The sequence below is a fragment of the Coregonus lavaretus genome (assembly GCF_964263955.1).
Source record: "Coregonus lavaretus genome assembly, chromosome: 23".
NCBI classification, from domain to species: Eukaryota; Metazoa; Chordata; class Actinopteri; order Salmoniformes; family Salmonidae; genus Coregonus; species Coregonus lavaretus.
This window is the reverse complement of record NC_140010.1, coordinates 37,982,914-37,999,669: the sequence shown is the minus strand read 5'-3', so window position 1 is coordinate 37,999,669 and position 16,756 is coordinate 37,982,914. Positions and strand designations below refer to the sequence as shown.

Here is a 16,756-nt window from a genome sequence, read left to right as displayed (position 1 = left end):
TTCTGATTCATTTGTCCAATTGTACACGCTTTATCCCAACCCCTCTGAAAGACACACATACACATTGGAGAGGTTGGAGCAGGGGGCTGCCATACTAAAATGTCCGTGGAGAAGTTGTTGTGGGGGGTTAAGTGCCTTGCTCAAGGGGACAACAGCAGCCGATGGCATCTAGGATTTGATACCAGCAACCCTCTGGTTGTCAGCTCACTTCCTGCCAGATTCCTTGTAATGTCTAAGTTCACTAGGCCAGAAGAGTTGATGGCCTATTTTCCTGCTCTAGGGTCGATGTTTTTAAGGACATTCTGTACATCTTCTGGCTCTATGCCAACGGAAGCTTTAACATAGAGTAAACATGTTTTCCACAGCCTTAACCATCATGTGGTTGAATTACATAAGTCCTGACGGAATGAGCCAGATCTATTTTAATGCAAATTCTATTATTCTGACTTATTTGATGTTGTTGGCATTTAAGAGCATCAACGGCGACACATTCTCGTTAATAATGTTTGTAATTTGATCAACATAACAGGCAGCTGCCGAAGCGTATGAAAACTGACTATACATAATACTTGAATTAGCACGGTTTTCTAGCTTCAAGACAAAAACAATTGCTGAACATCCTCACACCATGTCATGACTGTTTATGACTGTTTAGTGATCCAGTGGTAAAAAAAAAAAAAGTATTGCTCCATATACTTTCAATGCATTTTTCCACAAAGGTTATTACATTTTATGCCATGACAGTGTTATAAAGCCCCTCATGTGGGAGGGTTCAAGTAAAATGTTACCAGATTTAGGATAGTAGTGTGTCAGAGCAGATGATATGTTGGGTCCAAATTGCATTCCCCTTAGTATTTGAGGGTCAGAATCTTACTCACTACTACTGTATTCAGCAAAGACACATTCATTTGGCAAAAAGGCTTACATTTATCTTGAACTCTTATCCTAAAGAGGGACTGAAATCCTTCCTCAAGATTATGGACTAGTGTGAGCTGTAGCAGCTAATTTACACTAGAATTAAGGCAATTAGGCCACTTACCATAGACAATGTTTGACAGAAAACAGTAGGCTATAGAAGTTCATAAAACAAATTATGGCTAGCTAGGGAAGGGTGAAGTCCTTGATATTGTATTGTAACCCAACACATAGCGATCTGGTCAAGAGGTTCAGACCTCTTCGGGTAATGGTTAAGGTGTTGGCTTGACAGTCGCTGGACCCGGGTTTGAGTCCCGGTCGGGGCTACCCCCAAATTCACTACATTGGTCAGAAGTGTGATGGCGGCCGTGGGGCCATCGGAGAGGCGTATCCATGTCAGGGACTTGGTATAGAGAAGTGTGGGGACACGCTCTACTGAAGGATGGAGGTAATGTAGCGACCTTAACCCAACACCTAGCAACCTCATCAAGAGGTTTGGACCTCTTGGTGTAATTGTTAAGGTGTTGGCTTGACAGTCGCTGGACCCGGGTTCAAGTCTAGGTCGGGGCTACAATAAGTCATACAAATATATAAAAGTGTGCCAGTAACCACTTTTTTATGCGAGTAAAGTTATGCAGTAAAATAAAATAACAACAGCTGTGATGGAAACAGGTAGTTTAGGTACAATTTTATGAATGCCGACAGATAATTTGTTCGTTCGACATGGTGGGATCTTTTTGTGTGATGGTGGTGGAAATGCCTTTATGCGCAAATATTGATATAATAACCATCATATTGAAGTAAACTTTGAGTCACGCAATGCTATGGAATGTGATCCTCCCACTATGACTCGGGAAACCATGCAGTTTATTAGATGAAATAAGTTATGATGAACATCTCAGGGTGGTGAAAGTGCATGGTGATCTTGATGCTCCTTTCCAATAAATATCGAGGGTCTTATTCTGGTGACATGACGATCGATGCTTTATTTGACAATAATAATCATCTTATCATGTAGACTAGCATGTCCACACAGCTTACCTATTTAATGCAACAGTTTTTGTGACAAAACTATCGGCAGAGTTAAAAATGCGATGGAAACACATTGAACTTCAGATTTCTATTTGGTACATGAAAACTTAAGGGGAAAAGTACATTTTGTGTGAACTACTGTACGTCATCACGCACTGACTTTTATCTGCAACAAGTCAGTTTGGTGGAAACACACTAAAATAACAGTCTTTGCTAAAATAACAGTCGGTTTTGGTTATTTTTATTTTATTTCAGATAACATTATTTACATGTCTAATGATGTTTTGATAAAAGGGAAAGAATTAAGTTCATATTTTTCTATGATTGTTACTTTTTCCAATAGTTACCCTAGTTGGTAATCCATGTATGTAAAATATGTTGGTAGTACGAGGGATAAGGTTATTTTCAAGGTAACAAAATATGGTAAAACTTTCCTTGACACCCAGTGTCATAACGCTGGTCATAACCATGTCATAATATGTCATAACAGTTGACATAACTTGTCATAACTAGGGCTGTTGCGGTGACCGTATTACTGCCACACCGGCGGTCACGAGTCATGAAGGCAGTCAAATTCCACGTGACCGTTTAGTCACCGTAATTAGGCTTCTCCAAGCTCTGATGCTGCTGATGGTCATTAGTAGGTGTCACGCCCTGACCTAGAGAACTCTTGTTGGTTGGGTCAGGGTGTGAGTTCAGTTTGAGATCTATGTTATTGTATTTCTATGTTTGAGTCTAGTATTTGTATTTCTATGTTTGGTCGTGACCCGAGGTGGAATGTTGCATTACATTTTTTTCATACTGAACGCAGCCCTGGTGACTTTTCTACTCCAAAATTCATGAAAATAAAATTATGGTGAGACCATTAAAATGTAATTTTCACCTCCAAAAATTAGCCTAACAACAAATTCTTCCAGATTATCAGGCTGGTGTGTTGGTATAAAAATACCTTTTACTCATCAAGAAACAATACATACAAACACGAGTACCTGGTTTCCTTCCATATTGAAATCAAGAAGAACAATTTTATAAAGGAGAAATAAACCAGCTTACTGCAATGTCACATGCATCTTTAGTAGATTTTCTCAGTTGAAATAAAATATATAAAGGTGGTTCCGGAGGTATTCTTAGGGTGATTATTAGGTTGCATAAACATGACGAGTGTTTTACTTTCACAATTTTGGCCCTCAAATGTGTTTTCTAAACATAAATAAGGAGGATAGATTGCTGCTGCTGGTCAGAGACTGGGAGACAGGCAGGCTTCCTCTGACTGAGAAGAGAAACAGGCTTGCTTGAGCCTACTGCCTGAGGTTCAGAGAAACAGCCCTTCTCTAATTCTGTAGCTTAATAGAAATCAGTTGTTTCAAAGTTTACAATACTACCAAAGTTGTCTTGGGACTCAAAAAAATAAGCCCAATATAACCATTTCCAATTATCACTCGTTTTGAGAAATAACATATGTGCATCTAGTCACGTTGCAATATAAACGTTCTCTACTTGAAAAATATCATTTTCGATACTATTCTTATTTGTGCTTATGAATTTACCATGTTAAATGTGACTGTTCTTCTTTATTTGTTACAAGTTAGCTCACAAAGTTAAGGGTTTGTTAAGGAGAGAGAGAGAGAGAGAGAAAGAGAGAGAGACAATTAGTGGTGAAAAAGTACCCAATTTTCATACTTCAGTAAACGTAAAGATACCGTAATAGAAAATGACTGAAGTAAAAGTGAAAGTCACCCAGTAAAATATTACTTGAGTAAATGTCTAAAAGTATTTGGTTTTAAATATACTTAAGTATCAAAACTAAATGTGATTGCTAAAATATACTTAAGTATCAAAAGTAAAAAGTAAAAATAATTTCAAATTCCTTATAGTATCCCTTCCATGCAATCAAATGACCTAGTGGCCTCATGGGTGGAATGTTATTAATATTTTTCATAATTTCATAATTAATAAACATTTAAAAAAAAGAAACGCCGAAAACCCTGTGTTTTCCATGTCACAGTTTAATTTTATTTCAGTCTTCTGTGATGTATATAAAGCGTAATATTTGGATGGAAACTCAAAATTGAATACATTTAAACTCTATATCTGACATGATATTTTTGTTATAAAGTAGATTTGTTTAAGACTACCAAGAAACACTCTGATTTAGCACACTGAAGTAAAAGGTTATTAAGCAATACAGACGGCACCATTTTCTTTTTTTTCTTTTTATTTAAGGATAGCCAGGGGCACACTCCAACATTCAGACATAATTTACAAACGAAGCTTGTGTGCTTAGTCAATCTGTCTGATCAGAGGCAGTAGGGATGACCAGGGATGTTATCTTGGTACTGTACAGTGCATTCGGAAGGTATTCAGACCCTTTCCCTTTTCCCACATTGTTAAGTAACAGCCTTATTCTAAAATTGATTAAATTAATGGATTTCCTCATCAATCTACACACAATACCCCATAATGACAAAACGAAGACAGGTTTTTATAAATGTTTGCACATAAAAACACAACTTATTTACGTAAATATTCAGACCCTTTGCTATGAGACTCAAAATTGAGCTCAGGTGCATCCTGTTTCCATTGATCATCCTTGAGATGTTTCTACAACTTGATTGGAGTCCACTTGTGGTAAATTCAATTGATTGGACATAATTTGGAAAGGCACACATCTTTATAAGGTCCAACAGTTGATAGTGCATGTCAGAGCAAAAACCAACCCATGAGGTCGAAGGAATTGCCCGCAAAGCTCCAAGATAGGATTGTGTCGAGGCACAGATCTGGGGAAGGGTACCAAAAAAATTCTGCAGCATTGAAGGTCCCCAAGAACACAGTGGCCTCCATCATTCTTAAATGGAAGAAGTTTGGAACCACCAAGACACTTCCTCGAGCTGGCTGCGCGGCCAAACTGAGCAATCGGGGGAAAAGGGCCTTGGTCAGGGAGGTGACCAAGAACCCGATGGTCACTCTGACAGAGCTCCAGAGTTCCTCTTTGGAGATGGGAGAACCTTCTAGAATGACAACCATCTTTGCAGGACTCCACCAATCAGGCCTTTATGGTAGATTGGCCAGACGGAAGCCACTCCTCAGTAAAAGGCCCGCTTGGAGTTTGCCAAAAGGCACCAAAGGACTCTCAGACCATGAGAAACAAGATTCTCTGGTCTGATGAAAGCAAGATTGAACACTTTGGCCTGAATGCCAAGCGTCACGTCTGGAGGAAACCTGGCACTATCCCTACGGTGTAGTATGGTGATGGCAGCATCATGCTGTGGGGATGTTTTTCAGCAGCAGGGACTGGGAGACCAGTCAAAATTGAGGGAAAGATGAACAGAGCAAAGTACAGAGAGATCCTTGATGAAAACCTGTTCCAGAGCGCTCAGGACCTCAGACTGGGGCAAAGGTTCACCTTCCAACAGGACAACCACCCTAAGCACACAGCCAAGACAATGCAGGAGTGGCTTCAGGGCAAGTCTCTGAATGTCCTTGAGTGGCCCAGCCAGAGCCCGGACTTGAACCCGATCGAACATCTCTGGAGGGACCTGAAAAAAGCTGTGCAGCGACGCTCCCCATCCAACCTGACAGAACATGAGAGGATCTGCAGAGAAGAATGGGAGAAACTCCCAAAATAAAAGTGTGCCAAGCTTGTAGCATCATACCGAAGAAGACTGGAGGCTGTAATCGCTGCCAAAGGTGCTTCAACATAGTACTGAGTAAAGGGTCTGAATACTTATGTAAATGTGATATTTCAGTTTTGTATTTTTTTATAAATTTGCAAACAGTTCTAAAAACCAGTTTTTGCTTTGTCATTTTGGGATATTGTTGGTAGATTGATGAGGGGAAAAAACAATTTAATCAATTTTAGAATAAGGCTGTAACGTAACAAAATGTGGAAAAAGTCAAGGGGTAGGAGTACTTTCCGAATCACTGCAGGTGTGTGAATTGGACCATTTTCCTGTCCTGCTAAGCATTCAAAATGTAACGAGAACTTTTGGGTGTCAAGGAAAACATATGGAGTAAAATGTACATTATTATAATTAGTAATGTAGTGAAGTAAAAGTTGTTAAAAATATTAATGGTAAAGTGAAGTACAGATACCCCCAAAACACGACTTAAGTAGTACTTAAAAGTATTTTTACTTAAGTACTTTACACCACTGGGAGCTATTGCTCTGTTTTCCTTACCAGGGTTTGCCAAAGTCGGTCCCGGGGCCCCCCTGGGTGCACGTTTTGTTTTTTGCCCTAGCACTACACAGCTGAAAAAACTAAAACGTGCACCCAGGGGAAACCCTTCGCCTTACAACCCTTCTCCTTACTTTTTTCCCTTCACAAACCATGGCCTCTGAGGACGAGACCAAAGCAAATGCATCATTGGCGGCAGGGGGATCCAATCATACAATTTTGAATTGAATAGTTCTGTATAGTATAAAGCCACATAAAGCCAGTAGCTACGGTGGGAAAATTATTTTCAATCCATCAAATTCATCATAGTATATTATTGAGGGGGTGAAATTGGCCTGCCTCTAATATTAGGAGTGTCATGATCCCCCTGTCCTCCCTGCAACATATGCGCCTGCCTGAGACTAGGAGGCAAAGGCTTCATCCCAATTAGACGGGACTGTATGGAGCATGGCCAGTGATGATTATCTTTAATTTGTTCATGGAGCCAAATTATTTCAACCTCTGTCACCTTTGTCTTCTCAGTGTATATACAGTATGTGCAAGTCAGAGAGGAGAGAAATAAATGATGGATATGTATTGCATGTTTCATATATCATATTGAATGTAAAGGAAACCGAACCCTGGATCTGATAATTTCTGTCCTTTATGATCTGGTAATAAAAATGAATAAAACCTCACATCATTATGTTTCATATAGTTACAATTTTATTCAAATCATTTCCTGTCACATAAGGAATTCTGGGAGAAAAAACCCCAACATAAATATATACATAAATCTCACAATCTAAGTCGAACAGTTGCACAGTAGAAACATTTCAATAACATTTCAATAACAAAACCACATTGCTAATAAATACATAAATAAATAGACAAATGAAATCTGGATAATACAAGACTATAACAGCTTCTCCATCAGTGATTGTGCAAAGCAGTCCTTTTCCATCTCATTATTCTTTCTGCTCAAATGCCGTGAACAGGAACCTCTTGGTGTGTCCTTGACTTCAAGACACAGGTTCACCTTTTGCAAACCTCGATACCTCAATCTTCACATTGAGCGAGGCTATTTCCCATGCCACAGGACAAGATTTCCAGTCTTGATTCTGACTGACTTCTAGTTCAGTCCAGTATTCAACTTCAGTCCCCCCTCAATACTTCTGGCCAACCAGCACAGGACCTCTCCTCCACTGAGGAGGACCCTAGTGAGACCACCTGGTTTCCAGTGTGTGCTTTTCAGCTTGTCTCCTATGGACTTCTTCTTTGTGTTCCATTTGCCACTTGCAGTGGGCCTTAACCAACCATAACCAGCCTCAACCAGCATTAACTAGTCTTAACCAGCCTTAACTGGTATTAACCGGCTTTGACCTGCCGACTGATCTCCAGGTAGGTGGTGGACTTGAGGAAGCGAGGGTAGCAGTCTTTCTCCATTAGGGCGTAGATCTTCTCCTGGGCCAGGCTGAAACAGGACTGGCTGGGGCGCTCCAGGTTCTTCTTGGTGATGGCTTTGGTCTCATGGTCGAGGTTGACCTGGGTAAAGAGGGCAATTTGATTAATATGTGTTTTAATTAAACAAAGTGTTATTGAGTATTGTTCATGTACAATTAGTAAATTGTGTGTGTGTGTGTGTGTGTGTGTGTGTGTGTGTGTGTGTGTGTGTGTGTGTGTGTGTGTGTGTGTGTGTGTGTGTGTGTGTGTGTGTGTGTGTGTGTGTGGGCACATATGTTTATGCAGGGTACATCCAATCCATGTATTCAAACATAATCTGTAGTTAGAATAATTTATTCATTATATTTATACTGTATATTGATATTTACCTCTCTTGGTGCGTCACTGCAGACAAACTCCTCATAGATCTTCTTAGCCTTAGCGGATAGCTTTGAGGAGGGCTTGGTTATCCTGTAGTCTTCACAGGCCAGGTAGAAAGCTATGTTCTCCTCGCTAAACTCTGACACCAGGAAAGCTCTGAACAAGCACAGTCCATCTGGAAAAGAAAATATGAAATTCACTTTCAATTGTGTCCATTTTTGATATTTGGAAAAAGCTGGATTTCCTATAGTGTTTAAGTATGAAATAATGTATTTTAATTTTATATTATGAGTGCATCCTGCTACTGCTCTTTAGGCCATTTATTCTGGCTATATGGGGTATCCACTTTTGCAATACACAATATGTACTTCTGAGCTTGTATAGTATGACCAATTAAGTATGCTACAGATGCAGGATCTTAATTTGACCAGTTTCTCACAGCAGGAAAATAATCCTGCAGCAGCAGGAGATGTGAATTAATGGAAGGGGTTGATACACGTTTAGTTAGGCCAAATCAAGTCTGACATTTTAAAGCGGAAATTACAAACTTTATTTAAAAAAATAATAATAATCCTGCAACGACAGGGTGATCAAATTAAGATCCTACATCCGTATATCATTTGAAGTAAGATAAGTGATCAGTATGATAACCCATATCAATAATCAGACTTACGTTGGTTGGACAGCAAGTTCTCAAACGACTGCCTCCATTTTAAGGGCTCGTCCATATTTAACCTGTTGATAAAAAGTGTCAGGTTAGTTCACCCAGTCGTTAAAATATATGTTAGCATTTATTTAACATAGTATCCTAAAGTATTTTTAATTTCAGATGCAACATTTTATCACAATTCAATTTAGATCAAGTTTAAAAATCTATAAAGAAATTGAATATTCTTAGCTAGAATATCTTACCTTAATTTGTTAGTCTTGTGTGAGTGATCGATGATGCTCAGATCTGGCTTCTGTAGAAAGCTTCTAAAGAGAGCTTTGAGTTCCTTTGCCCTGTGAAAACAGAGAAACCATTTACATTTAAATTGATGCAATCATTCACATCTTACTTACAACTGATCATCCAATTTCCCCATGAAGTAGCTTAATAATAATTCCCATCAATGTAAATCCAAAATGTAACCCAATTCCAGTGACATATAATGAGATGGAAGAAATAGTAGAGATATATGACAAAACGTACCTCTCCAGACATGTGATAGGCAGTGATTCCAGTTCTCGGCACATGGTGGGAGATGATGAGATATGATCCTTTGTGCTACCTTGCTGTATTTCTGTAGTGTTCCGGAGCGTTTGAGTCTATGATAGCTCTAACACTGCAGTGAAACTAGTCCTCAGTGTGGTCTACTGGCTGTGTGTGAAGAGTGCGATTTTATAAGGCAGCCCCCTCTGTGACATTACGTCTCTTAGCCAATGGCGTGAGGGCCGTGGGAGGAGAAAGATTCTCCCTAATTTCATATTTTTTTAAGATACTTTTTTTTTGGGGGGGGGTTTGACCATCATGTGTCTGATTTAGAAAGAAGGAAGGAAATATACGCAAGCATATTATATTAATAATATAATGTTAATTGCAAATCCACACTGTCATTTATTTAAATATGTATTACATTGATTGAGTTTATTTCCAGCACTCAAGCAAAACACATCTGTTTGGAGTTGTAATTAGAACACTTTTGCCACTGCAATAAATAATTGTTTTGATGCTGAAAATAATATAACACTTCGGGCCAGTTTCCGAGACCCATATTAAGCCTAGTCCTGGAATAAAAAGCACGCTCAATAGAGAATCTCCATTGAAAGCACTTTTTAGTCTAGGTTAAATGTCTGGATGTCCGGGAAACCATCCCAAAATGTTATAGTAATTTCAGTATCATAACAATACATCAAAGAGGACAGCTATTTCTCACAGTGGTCCAAGTGACAAAAGCATAAAGCTTATTCTGAGAGGTGAAACACCCATGTCTATAATTAGTCTTCCATTTTGGGCTAGACGAGAAATCCATTGTCTACTCAGAAAGGGGTTTCTACTTTTAAACATGAGACAGAGCTAACACCAAAGACTATCTGATAAATCTCAATGAGTGTGAAATGGGAAAGGAAGGGAAGTAGGCGAAACAGGAAAAGGGGGTAGACTAGAAGATTCCTTGGAAGGACTGTAGTTCCTACACTGGCCAACTAATACAATGTGACTCATTCCCAGAAACTCTGCAACATTATTCACAATGTCACACATGGTTTTGTTATTTACGGGTAAAAACTACAGATGTAGTGACTCGGCTTCCTTGTAACAGTAATAGGCAATTGGCTTACGCTTATACTCAGGAAACGGCGGTCTGCTTCTTCACAGATTATTCACGTGTGAGTCAGGCCGTTTTTATGAATGTTCTATTGAGGACTGGCCAACTTTTCAAACTTGTTTATTCATTCTAAATTGAGGCTAATTAGGATTTTGTCTAAATTACACTACAGTGTCTTGGAAATACGATAACATTGATTAAGTAGGTAAATAATGATTAGGAAACTACTTTGTCTCTGTATAGACTGTGGGACTACTGGGAACAATCAGATGGTGACGACATCAAAATGATGACAAAAGCTTTGCCTACTAATGATTTGCCTCCTTTAGAAATGTAATTGTTTTTTCCAAGCCACTATAATACACTTCAGATGAAAGCTTCATCAGCGCCAATTGGGAATGCATTGAGTTGAACTTTCAGTCATAGAACTTTCACCAATGTAGTGACGCAACGTGAAACCCATGAATAGGTGAGGGACCAAAATACTTTTCTCATTATCGTCATCTATCTAAGACAGTGACTGGAGTAGGCTTTGCTGAATGAGGGAACCCACTGGGCACACACTGGTTGAATCAACGTTGTTTCCAACGTCATTCAATAAAATGACGTTGAACCAACATGGAATAGATGTTGAATTGACGTCTGTGCCCAGTGGGAAACTTCAAAACTTCTGACGTTATGTAGTACCAAAGGATTCTCTGGAATGGGGCTCTGCTTATCTGGGTAGTCATTGTAGATTCTTGATATTCCAAAAAATAAAAGGTGATAGCATCTCCCAAAAATGTGTCAAAGCTTGACTAAGTCCACAGGTCGTCAGCTTTTTAAAAATAGAAAGAGCACCATGAATTAAAGACCTTGTTGATGCTGTCATTTAAGGGAGACGCTATCACCTTCCTTTATTGGAATATCAGGATTAAAAAAAATGCATGCTTTAGTCTGAGTGTATCCTTGCTTGGACTCCATACATTTATAACGTTTTTATTTTTGGTATTAAGATTCTGATTCATTTGTCCAATTGTACACGCTTTATCCCAACCCCTCTGAAAGACACACATACACATTGGAGAGGTTGGAGCAGGGGGCTGCCATACTAAAATGTCCGTGGAGCAGTTGTTGTGGGGGGTTAAGTGCCTTGCTCAAGGGGACAACAGCAGCCGATGGCATCTAGGATTTGATACCAGCAACCCTCTGGTTGTCAGCTCACTTCCTGCCAGATTCCTTGTAATGTCTAAGTTCACTAGGCCAGAAGAGTTGATGGCCTATTTTCCTGCTCTAGGGTCGATGTTTTTAAGGACATTCTGTACATCTTCTGGCTCTATGCCAACGGAAGCTTTAACATAGAGTAAACATGTTTTCCACAGCCTTAACCATCATGTGGTTGAATTACATAAGTCCTGACGGAATGAGCCAGATCTATTTTAATGCAAATTCTATTATTCTGACTTCTTTGATGTTGTTGGCATTTAAGAGCGTCAACGGCGACACATTCTCGTTAATGTTTGTAATTTGATCAACATAACAGGCAGCTGCCGAAGCGTATGAAAACTGACTATACATAATACTTGAATTAGCACGGTTTTCTAGCTTCAAGACAAAAACAATTGCTGAACATCCTCACACCATGTCATGACTGTTTATGACTGTTTAGTGATCCAGTGGTAAAAAAAAAAAAAGTATCGCTCCATATACTTTCAATGCATTTTTCCACAAAGGTTATTACATTTTATGCCATGACAGTGTTATAAAGCCCCTCATGTGGGAGGGTTCAAGTAAAATGTTACCAGATTTAGGATAGTAGTGTGTCAGAGCAGATGATATGTTGGGTCCAAATTATTTGCATTCCCCTTAGTATTTGAGGGTCAGAATCTTACTCACTACTACTGTATTCAGCAAAGACACATTCATATGGCAAAAAGGCTTACATTTATCTTGAACTCTTATCCTAAAGAGGGACTGAAATCCTTCCTCAAGATTATGGACTAGTGTGAGCTGTAGCAGCTAATTTACAGAATTAAGGCAATTAGGCCACTTACCATAGACAATGTTTGACAGAAAACAGTAGGCTATAGAAGTTCATAAAAAAAATGATGGGTAGCTAGGGAAGGGTGAAGTCCTTGATATTGTATTGTAACCCAACACATAGCGATCTGGTCAAGAGGTTCAGACCTCTTCGGGTAATGGTTAAGGTGTTGGCTTGACAGTGGCTGGACCCGGGTTTGAGTCCCGGTCGGGGCTACCCCCAAATTCACTACATTGGTGTCAGAAGTGTGATGGCGGCCGTGGGGCCATCGGAGAGGCGTATCCATGTCAGGGACTTGGTATAGAGAAGTGTGGGGACACGCTCTACTGAAGGATGGAGGTAATGTAGCGACCTTAACCCAACACCTAGCAACCTCATCAAGAGGTTTGGACCTCTTGGTGTAATTGTTAAGGTGTTGGCTTGACAGTCGCTGGACCCGGGTTCAAGTCTAGGTCGGGGCTACAATAAGTCATACAAATATATAAAAGTGTGCCAGTAACCACTTTTTTATGCGAGTAAAGTTATGCAGTAAAATAAAATCACAACAGCTGTGATGGAAACAGGTAGTTTAGGTACAATTTTATGAATGCCGACAGATAATTTGTTCGTTCGACATGGTGGGATCTTTTTGTGTGATGGTGGTGGAAATGCCTTTATGCGCAAATATTGATATAATAACCATCATATTGAAGTAAACTTTGAGTCACGCAATGCTATGGAATGTGATCCTCCCACTATGACTCGGGAAACCATGCAGTTTATTAGATGAAATAAGTTATGATGAACATCTCAGGGTGGTGAAAGTGGATGGTGATCTTGATGCTCCTTTCCAATAAATATCGAGGGTCTTATTCTGGTGACATGATGATCGATGCTTTATTTGACAATAATAATCATCTAGACTAGCATGTCCACACAGCTTACCTATTTAATGCAACAGTTTTTGTGACAAAACTATCGGCAGAGTTAAAAATGCGATGGAAACACATTGAACTTCAGATTTCTATTTGGTACATGAAAACTTAAGGGGAAAAGTACATTTTGTGTGAACTACTGTACGTCATCACGCACTGACTTTTATCTGCAACAAGTCAGTTTGGTGGAAACACACTAAAATAACAGTCTTTGCTAAAATAACAGTCGGTTTTGGTTATTTTTATTTTATTTCAGATAACATTATTTACATGTCTAATGATGTTTTGATAAAAGGGAAAGAATTAAGTTCATATTTTTCTATGATTGTTACTTTTTCCAATAGTTACCCTAGTTGGTAATCCATGTATGTAAAATATGTTGGTAGTACATTTTATTTACATTTTAGTCATTTAGCAGACGCTCTTATCCAGAGCGACTTACAGTTAGTGAATACATATTTTTTTATACTGGCCCCCCGTGGGAATCGAACCCACAACCCTGGCGTTGCAAACGCCATGCTCTATCAACTGAGCTACATCCCTGCCGGCCATTCCCTCCCCTACCCTGGACGACGCTGGGCCAATTGTGCGCCGCCCATGAATCTCCCGGTCGCGGCCGGCTACGAGGGATAAGGTTATTTTCAAGGTAACAAAATATGGTAAAACTTTACTTGACACCCAGTGTCATAACACTGGTCATAACCATCTCATAATATGTCATAACAGTTGACATAACTTGTCATAACTAGGGCTGTTACGGTGACCGTATTACTGCCACACCGGCGGTCACGAGTCATGAAGGCAGTCAAATTCCACGTGACCGTTTAGTCACAGTAATTAGGCTTCTCCAAGCTCTGATGCTGCTGATGGTCATTAGTAGGTGTCACACCCTGACCTAGAGAACTCTTGTTGGTTGGGTCAGGGTGTGAGTTCAGTTTGAGATCTATGTTATTGTATTTCTATGTTTGAGTCTAGTATTTGTATTTCTATGTTTGGCCGGGTGTGATTCCCAATCAGAGGCAGCTGTCGCTTGTTGTCTCTGATTGGGGATCATACTTAGGTAGCCTGGTTGCCTACCTTAGTTGTGGGATCTTGTTTGTGTTTCCTGTTAGGCTGGTTGTGTGTATAGCCCATAGGACTTCTCGTTTTCGTTGTTTTGGTTAGTTTGTCAAGTGTTTATTCAGATTAATAAACATGTACGCATATCACGCTGCACCTTGGTCTGACCCGTCTCTCAACGATCGTGACAGTAGGCTACCAAACTTGCTAACTGCCTGGTACTCAGCACTCTATTGTCCCTCTAATCACTCTGACATCAATGCAAATGTAATCGAAAATCTAATCAAACACTTAATGAGAGCCCATGAGCTCATGTTGCACAACATTTCTATAGGCTATGCAATTGCGGGAGAAAACAGAGTGATGGCCTCTATTAAAAAGAGGAGGATCCCATCAGCTTTCTATAGGCTAGGCCTACTATATTTATTTTTAAACTTTCCTAATATTAAGCACATTGCTTCTCTTTACAACAGGAGTACAGCCTACCTGTCTGGCATGAAAATGAACCACGGGAAAAGCGTCCTCCATTCGTTATTTAAGTGCATAGATTACATGTATTTTTACCCGCTGCCCCTGTTTCGAGACAGGTGCATGATAATGGTCCATTCTAAATCAAAACAAATTTCACACATATGCTATTTAGTATATGTAAAGACAAGATTAAATCAAGAATAGTCTGATGGGTGACAATATTAGCTTATCACCTGTGAATGATATATTATCACTTGTGAATAATGCCCAGCGTAAGGCAAGAAACAATGCCTTCTTTTTTTTTGCGACTTTTTCAAATCATAGTCACACACCTCATTTAGGCCCATAGGCCTATACGTTTTGATAAGGTTTGTATCACAACTAAAGCGGCCAAATAACTTCTTAAAATTAAGCACATTAATCTGCTTTACAACGGGTATAGAACCTAACTGGCATACAGTACATAAGCAGCGCGTGAGTTTCAAGTTTGGGGAAGATAATTTTCACCATAAAAATGCACCTTTATAGTAAAAGCATTACATGCATAATCGCATTTGCGGTCACTTTTCAGAATTTTCCCGCTAATGGAACATTTGCGCTTATAGCCTACTGCCGTGTGCGCATTGCTGCGCTTATAATGTGAAGAAATAGCCTAATAGTTTATCAACATTTTAAACGTTCTGATATGTTGCGTCAGCCTCATTGCGTAAAAAAAGTTTTTGGGATGCTAGTGGTTGTATTAATTTGGGATCTATCGTATCCCACAACTGTCCCAGACTATGTTTGGAATATTTATTGCTCGCACTGTCAAAGCGACGTGTATGCGGTAGGCGAAGTCAAGAGCAGGACACCGAGCTACTGGCAGATACTTTACTGGATACAGTGCAAATCCAAAGTACAAAAGGCAACCTCATACAGAGAGGAACAATACAACCTGCACACATGGGCAACTGTTGAAAAGACCAAAACAATTACGCACAATACACAATGAGAAACAGAGGGTTATAAAAGGAACACAATAAAACATAATGGGAAACAGGTGTAAACAATAAAGACCAAACAAGACAAACACCGAAACATAGATCGGCAGCAGCTAGTACTCCGGGGACGACGAACGCCGAAGCCTGCCCGAGCAAGGAGGAGGAGCAGCCTCAGCTGAATCCGTGACAGTACCCCCCCCCTTGACGCGCGGCTCCAGCCGTGCACCGACCCCGGCCTCGGAGCAGGGCAAGTCGGATGACTCCGGTGGAAATCCCTCAACATGGAGGGATCTAGGATGTCCCTCCTAGGGACCCAGCACCGTTCCTCCGGACCGTACCCCTCCCACTCCACGAGATACTGCAGGCCCCCCATCCGACGCCTCGAATCCAAGATGGAACGGACTGAGTACGCCGGAGCCCCCTCGATGTCCAACGGGGGCGGAGGAGCCTCTCGTACCTCACTCTCCTGGAGTGGACCAGCTACTACCAGCCTGAGGAGAGACACATGGAACGAGGGGTTAATGCGGTAATTAATGGGCAGTTGTAACCTATAACATACCTTGTTCAATCTCCTCAGGACTTTAAATGGCCCCACAAACCGCTGACCCAGCTTCCAGCAGGGCAGGCGAAGGGGCAGGTTTCGGGTCGAGAGCAATACACCGGAGCCTCACTGCGGTGGTGATCGGCGCTCGCCTTTTGCCGCCTGATCACCCGCTGTAGATGGACATGCGCAGCGTTCCAGGTTTCTTCCGAGCACCGAAACTACTCGTCCACCGCAGGGGCTTCGATCTGGCTCTGATGCCAAGGTGCCAGGACCGGCTGATAACCTAGCACACACTGAAAAAGCGTAAGGTTAGTTGAGGAGTGGCGGAGTGAGTTTTGGGCTATCTCTGCCCAGGGGATATATCCCGACCACTCCCCCTGCCGGTCCTGGCAATAGGACCTCAGAAACCTACCCACATCCTGGTTCACTCTCTCCACCTGCCCATTACTCTCGGGGTGAAAACCTGAGGTAAGGCTAATCGAGACCCCCAGATGTTCCATAAATGCCCTCCAAACTCTAGAGGGGAACTGGGGACCC

The 16,756-nt window shown here is 40.7% G+C and overlaps 1 protein-coding gene across 1 annotated transcript; it reads right to left on the bottom strand.

The window, feature by feature from the left end:
• Positions 1 to 6,812: 6,812 nt before the first annotated feature.
• Positions 6,813 to 9,280, bottom strand: LOC311150621 (regulator of G-protein signaling 5-like). The gene is made up of 5 exons (XM_084188106.1): positions 9,118 to 9,280; positions 8,838 to 8,927; positions 8,599 to 8,660; positions 7,934 to 8,100; positions 6,813 to 7,646 (listed from the first exon to the last, which is right to left on the bottom strand). Exons 1-5 carry the CDS (start codon positions 9,159 to 9,161, stop codon positions 7,470 to 7,472), a joined length of 540 nt encoding a protein of 179 aa, XP_084044232.1. The 5' UTR covers positions 9,162 to 9,280; the 3' UTR covers positions 6,813 to 7,469.
• Positions 9,281 to 16,756: the final 7,476 nt, after the last annotated feature.

Coding starts and splice junctions, on each gene's coding strand:
- LOC311150621 (XM_084188106.1), bottom strand. CDS start 9,161: ATGTGCCGAGAACTGGAATCACTGCCTATCACATGTCTGGAGAG. Junction 8,928..9,117: donor CCTATCACATGTCTGGAGAG/GTACGTTTTGTC, acceptor CTGTTTTCACAG/GGCAAAGGAACTCAAAGCTC. Junction 7,647..7,933: donor GCAGTGACGCACCAAGAGAG/GTAAATATCAAT, acceptor CTCTTTACCCAG/GTCAACCTCGACCATGAGAC.